Source organism: Papaver somniferum, chromosome 2 (genome assembly GCF_003573695.1).
Source record: "Papaver somniferum cultivar HN1 chromosome 2, ASM357369v1, whole genome shotgun sequence".
Classification (NCBI taxonomy): domain Eukaryota; kingdom Viridiplantae; phylum Streptophyta; class Magnoliopsida; order Ranunculales; family Papaveraceae; genus Papaver; species Papaver somniferum.
The window spans coordinates 66,717,178-66,724,328 of record NC_039359.1 but is presented as its reverse complement, the minus strand read 5'-3'; the positions used below and the strand labels follow the sequence as shown (position 1 = coordinate 66,724,328).

At 34.2% G+C, this 7,151-nt stretch overlaps 1 protein-coding gene and 1 long non-coding RNA gene across 3 annotated transcripts; one reads left to right on the top strand and one right to left on the bottom strand.

Moving 5' to 3' along the window:
- The first annotated feature begins 1,424 nt into the window (after positions 1–1,424).
- On the top strand, positions 1,425–2,073 carry LOC113353444 (non-specific lipid-transfer protein P5-like). The gene is made up of 2 exons (XM_026597044.1): positions 1,425–1,837; positions 1,950–2,073. Exons 1-2 carry the CDS (start codon positions 1,488–1,490, stop codon positions 1,957–1,959), a joined length of 360 nt encoding a protein of 119 aa, XP_026452829.1. The 5' UTR covers positions 1,425–1,487; the 3' UTR covers positions 1,960–2,073.
- A 1,232-nt stretch (positions 2,074–3,305) lies between these two features.
- On the bottom strand, positions 3,306–6,080 carry LOC113347911. Of its 2 annotated transcripts, none has more exons than XR_003359323.1 (4): positions 5,666–6,080; positions 4,278–5,582; positions 3,720–3,835; positions 3,306–3,519 (listed from the first exon to the last, which is right to left on the bottom strand). It is a non-coding gene; the product is annotated as an uncharacterized LOC113347911 (long non-coding RNA). The 2 variants fall into 2 exon arrangements; XR_003359322.1 differs by having other exon boundaries at positions 5,910–6,080.
- Positions 6,081–7,151: the final 1,071 nt, after the last annotated feature.

Sequence of the window (7,151 nt, the reverse complement as noted above, 5' to 3'; positions counted from 1 at the left end):
CTGCCTGCCTAATTTCATGATGTTCCTAAGCAAACAAGTAGAAATCAAAAATTAATAGACGTGTAAGAGATTCATTCATATAAATGTTTAGTCTGTTGGACACGTATATTTTAAGCCATTAAATGGATTAGTTAGTTATGATTCATGGAAATATCCGAAAACTGAAGTTAGATTAGGATAATCGAAAATGGGTCACTTGTCCAAATATTTTTAAAATATGATTCTAATGGACGAGTAAAATGCACAAAAAAAAAAAGATAACAAATTGGATTCATCCTGGCTTAAACTTAAAAAATAGCGAGGATGAAACTGGATGCATCGTGATGTAAATTAAAAATAAGAAAATGTATTTGAAAATGGGTAGGATGAAACTGTTTACATCCTGGCTATTTTTACATTCTCGGCTATTCAAACAATATCAAAACCTAGATGTCTTTTTCACCCAGAAATTATTGATTTTGATCTTTTTAACCAATAGAATAACAAGTGTTTTAATATAAGCTATCATCCGTTGACCACTCTGCTCAACTAGGTTTGTTATTTTTTAGCACAGTAATGGTCTTGTAGAATATGGATAAGAAAAACGGTAAAACATTGATGCGGCTGGTCTATGGTGAAGAAAATGAGATGCGGGTGGAAATTGAGTTATGCTTTCAGATTGTAATTTGTGAAGAAATCTACTTATCCATCTTTATGCAAAGCCAGCTAAGTTGATTCAGCTCATTATTTTAGATTTTTTGAGAATGATGGATGTTGCAAGTGTTTAGTTTAAGGCGGAAAAGAGGAACCTCTACATGAATGAATTGAAGAAGAAGGGTAGTAATTAGAAATTGTTGGGTGGATTCTGCCCGATGGAATACACTCAAAACTATGTATCAAATTTCAGATTTCATTTTATCTGTAATTACTGTTGACGAATTTCAACATCATCTCTTTGATATTTTTCTGAAATTATCTCTTGGATAATTATCACCTAACCATTCTTCCATTGAACTTTACAAATTGTTGATCTTTTTCAGGGAACAACCATGTTTACTCGCTCGACAAATAGAAACTGCCAGTCACAATACATAGTTGAGGCCCCAAAATTAATACCGCTATTATCAGGATCAAGGACTCAAGGTTAACCGTTCCGACGTCCGTTCTGTCTAAAATGTACTGCACAGCAAAATTTCTACAGTTCGTGACCATTGATCCTAGCAAATTGTAGAAGGAATTAATCCAATATTCAAGCCAAGGATCATAAAATTTGCATGAGTACATAAATCAAGCCGTGATAATTATAATCAAGAAAACCATGAAGCCATGAAGCGCTAAAAAAAACTAACAAGCATGACCAATTTTTAAGCAAATTCCCCGAACCGAATTGAGTTCATTTCTATATAAATTGTATCCATAAACCATCACGATTTAGCACAAACTCAACTTTCCACAACTAATTGAAAGCACAAATTAGCTGCTTTCTTTCATTAATTACCATTCCCATCATGAATTCTAAGTTCATCATCGTCTGTGTTCTAACGACTCTCTTGCTGGTTCTAAGGCCAGCCATGAGTGTTGCACCTTCATGCGACGCTGTGATAACTAGCTTTGCTCCTTGTCTATCATACTTGAAAAACTCTGATTCTGTCCCTTCAACAAGTTGTTGCGATAACATCAAAGTACTCGACCAACAGCTTCCAGAGAAGCAAGATAGAAAAAGTGTGTGTCAATGTATTAAGCTCGCCATCCCTATTATCGGTACCGTTAACAACACTCGCGTCAAAGATGTCTCAAACAGATGTGGATCTAAGCTTTATGAAATCCCACCCATTTCGCCTGACATGAACTGCGACAAGTAAATCTATCATAAAACTAGTGAATTTGTCTTATATATCATCACAAATTTCTTCTCAGTTTTCTACTGATGAGTTTTCTAACGTTTTATTGTCTTCATTTTGGTTTTGCAGTGTTGTATGAGAAGATGAATGTTTTGGAAGAAATCTTTCAACGGTAATGGGATATAATGTGTATGAAATATAATTATATAAGTAATAAATAAAAATGAATAAAGGATGATCAAGGTTACTTGCACTATTACTTTCGAGGTTATCAATATTAACTCAAGTTTAACCTAATGCATGCATGATGTGTTCTTTTGTTTGTTTTTTTGTCTGCCATATTAGCCTAGTTTTTGTTGCTTAATTTTCTTAGGCCGAAACAACAAATGCGTCAAACCTTAATTTTTATAGCACCTTAAAGAGTGACCAAGACTCAGTTTGAAAGACTACCTCCATATGATTTGAGTTCATCTGACAATTTTTCGAAGCACCCCTTACACATTAAAAGTCCTAAAAAGAAAAAACAAAATCCTTTTTGGATCGTTCTTCAGTTGATCCTTTCACATACATGCACACAAGTAGATCATACTGGAACACATCCGGGTTAAGAATTCGTATATCTTCAATCGAGATTATTGCTGCTAATATCAATTTAGAAAACGGTGCCAAAAATTTTCATTCATGTTATGCGCATGAAGGTAAAGTATGTGCGATTGAGATGGTCGATGCCAAATGTCGTGGTAGATACATAGATAAGTTTTGGAAGTCCATTGCATATGGGGGCAACTGCCCCACCCCTTTATCCACGTTGGCCCTGTGTCTGGCCTAATTTCGCAATTTCCTTGAACAAGTAAAATACCTGTAACAATAAAACATGATGTAAGTCGCACTTCATTTCCTACTTTGTGAGTTTCATTCATCAAAGTGCTTAGAATGTTGGACTCGTGTATTGTACGCCATTCAATGAATTGCTTACGATTCATGAAACGGTGAAAACTGAAAACTTTAATGGAAAATGGGTTATTGTCTAAATATTTTTAAAATATAGTTCAAATGGACGAGTAAAAATTATCATGGGTGAAATGGACACCAAAAAAATAGCAAGGATGAAACTGGATTCATCCTGACTTTAACTTAAAAAATAGTAAAGATGAAACTGGATGCATCCTGATGTAAATTAAAAATAAGAAAAAGTATTTGAAAATGGGTAGGATGAAACTGTTTACATCCTGACTATTTTTACATTTTTGTCCATTTAAACAGTATCAAAATCTAAGTGTCCTTTTCACCCAGGAATTGTTGATTTTGGTCTTTTTAACTAATTTTGGAAATTAATCATTTTTTATAGAAAGTACACAAATAACCTTTCTGGTTTACAATTTAGTCCAAATATTTGCAGTTTAGTCCAAAATGACTCATGATGATGTCAGCAGTTTTAAATAATATAAAAAAAATTTAAAATCAATCTATCTTTCGAACTGTTTGTCCAAAATTCGCAAATTTTATATATTCGAAAAGCTCTTTCCGAGAGCTACAATAAGAGTACCCATATGACTATATAATTCTCACTTTTTAAAATCTTAATTTATACTGGTATACAAACATGTACACATTTACAAAAATCTACAAAATCCAATTCTGCTGCCATTATTAGATCTCCTTCATTTTCTCTATCGTCGCCATCAACAATAATGACCATCTGCAAGATATACCCAAAAGAAAATTTGAATTAAATCATGGACAGCTCGATCATGCCAGATCAAAACCAGTTCCGAGCTATGGGTGCAATTGTCTGCTCAAAAAAGAAAAGAAAAATAGATGTGGGTATCATCACTTTCACGGTTTCACTAGTACTTTTGGGTAAGAAGGGTAAGTGATCAGAGCTAAGAAAGAACAAACCTTTCCTTAACGAATATCTTCAATTGCATCACCGGCGGAAGCGACTTCACCCGTTGGTATATCCCAATCAGGCTCATCCTTATGCATACATAAATCATCAGTTGTAGGAAGCATATCTGCATCCAGTGTCAGATTAGTGTCCAGAACAAACAAATTCAAAGAAACTTAAACCTGTTCTTATAGAACTAGACACTCATATTTTTAACAAAGATAGGCATATTTTTCATTTAGAGTTCACTAAAAAATGATGTTATTTAGAGTTCACTAAAAATGATAGGTATGTTTATTTTGAGTTTGGTCAATTAAAATAAAATTGGCTTGTTTCTAGGATGAGAATGGCAGTGAAATCCACCTGCACTCATCTTGTTACAGGTGTACCAATATGAACACTTGTATTACAGGTGCACCAATTTGTGCCCTTGTATTTCGGGTAAGTCTATCAAGTAAAACTCTCCTTCTCTACCTCATAACACTTTGCTTGTTGACAAAATATTTTCAGCAGAAGTGGAAACTAAAGTCACAAATATTCATATACAGAGATGACACAAAAAATCTAACCTCTAAAACTTCACTACCAGCAAGAGCCGTTGCACGATGAAAGCCTCATTCAGATGACTGATCAAGATCGACCGCGTCCAGATTAAGCCTTCCAACTTTTGCAGAAAGACCTGTGTTATTCACATATCTTGGAGGAATCAATAGCAGTAATTTCCAGTAACTAGTGGAAGAGAACAACAAAACTTTAATAACTAATCTTGTCTGAAACACCTCACAGATGCATCTATCTTGTTCAAAATATTTCACATTTAACAAACTTCTAAAGTACACACATGTATTTACCTCCATAAAACCCTAATACTAACTAGAAACTAACACATACATAAGCTTATGCGATATATGTCCACCATCTTGTGATTTTTGTCACATGTGTACAACAATGTACACTTGTGTTACAAGTGCGCTATTATGTACACACGTAATTTCTATCACATTGTACAACAATGTACACTTATATCGTAAGTGTACTAATATGTACACATGTGGTTTCTGTCATAACAGTCAGTGGCTCATAGCATCACTGATTCGACATCTAAGAAATGAAAAAAGATTATTCAGTAAAATTTGATTAAGAGTGCTAGTGTGGACTATTATGCACACATGCAATTTCTGTCACATGTGTACAACAATGTACACCTATATCATCGGTGTACAAATTTGCACACATCTAATTTCTGTCATAAGAAAAGACGGGAAAACATCAAATGAACTAGCGTGAGAGTTACCAGATACCAGAAGTGCAGTAAACAAGGGCACAGATCATGTCGCCAAAGGACTGAGCAATACGTTAATAAAAACAGTTTGACACTTGGTTTTGGCGACAACAACACCAAATAAAGAAATAAAAAAGTAGCTGCTCTGTGAATCTAGCAAGAAAAATGGCTTGTAGAAGCTCAGTGATAGAATGGCTTATAGAAGCTCAATGATGTAATGCCTCTAGTACGTCTTTGCATGTATTCGGAACCTGTCATTTGATTCATGGTAATATATGGTGTATGCATATTAAATTACTTCTTAATCATGGTATTTCTTCTCACCATTCTCATGAAGGCAGTGTCCAAATGCAATCAGGAATGAGTGGCATGGTCAGTGAAAAGCACTGACATGCAATCACATCGTCTTCCAAAAGAATGAGAGAAAAGAAACCAAGGCATCAACTTCTACACTACAAGAGTAGCGTGGAACCACTGCAAAATAATAGTTATGAACACCATCACCCCAATACCTGCGACATCTTAACCATGAACCTGGTTGAAGGCAATGCTTTTGGCGGATGGTCTGCGAGTCTTCTTGCCGTTCCTCTTTCTGCATAACACAATTACCATTTGTAAACACAAAGTCAAAATTAAGGATTTACAAACAATGAACATAAAACAAGTAGTTCTTACCTCCCCAGGTGGGTCTTAATAGCTCGCAGAAATGAGGGAACATGGTGGATAATAACTTGATCAATAGAAAAAGCTATAATTTTCATTAAACTGTCTACTTTTAACGTCAATAGAAGGTACATATGTTTAGCTGATCAACTGTCAATTGCTTAGTTAATACACCAGCTAGGATACCTCTAAAGTAGCAAGCCAAAGTCAAGTGCATGTACCACTTGCTTTTCCTAGAAATAAAAGAAAGACATACCAGTTGTCAAGTGCATGTCTCCCATCAGCTTGAATATTTTGCACCAATAAGTTCACCTGCAAAGAAGAAAATTTCTGTTAGTATTCAATCAAAATGGAGATTAAAAACCACTCATAAATCCATTTTACTCGGTACTTGCTCACAAATCCATTTCACTCGGTGCTTGCTCAAAAATCCATTTCACTCTGACATTCCATAGAGAGAGATATATTCAGATGACATCAAATTTGAAAGTAGATAAAATTGAAATTTGTTCGATGAGTAATAGAGACTAAAATGCATCGATCTCGAATCTGAAGTCCTATTTTAGATCATAATCAAAGATTGGAAGCTATGTCAAGTTTTTGGACATGAGTTCCAAGAAATTTTGTTAATTTGTTGTCAAAATTTATCAAAATTTTATCCCAAAACAACAATTAGAATAAGCTGATTAAAGATCTAACCTTTAATGATAAATCGGATCCGAAGTTCTAACTAAAATCCAAGTAATTTGTTTTTTGAAACCATAATTTTTTTTCTTACTACATTAATAAATTAACATTTTCATCAAATTAAATAACAAGAATAGACTAAACTTATCTTTCACGTCGCTTTGATTGACAAAATCTTCGAATTAATTTGCATCTCATAAACTTTTCCCCTCAAATTAATCTTCAAGGAAAGGTACAGATGATGACGATTTAGGTTATTTAAGTGGAATCGAATTGAAAAGGTTCCAAGATTTATGTTTGAACACTGAATTTTCATACCGTTGTCGTCGAGAAGATTAGGTTATAGGATTTTTCTTCTTCTAAGAGCTGTTTCGACAATGGAAATGTAGAAAAAAAAACTGAATGAACCATGAACTTCATACCTTACAGATTGATTGCGATGGGTATTTTGGTCATCGGAAAAAAACATTTTGGACTGAATCGTTCGTAAACGGATTAACTCGTCCCAAATATTGTGTATTTGGATCTCTTAGTACTAGGCTTAAGAGTGGAGGACTAACCCGTATAAAGCCCAACATATTTGGGATTAAACGTCAATTTCTACTTACTTTTTATATTCGGCACGGTAATGGTCTAGATGAGAAAAGGGATCCCGAATTTCATGATTTTGTTTCATGGGAAAAAATTGAGATGCTGGTGGAAATTGAGTTTTGTGTTTTCAGATTGTAGTTGATGGAGTAAGTCTGCTAAAGATTCAGGGACATTTATGATATAAAATTAAGATTATAGTTTACGACAAATCAGCGATTCT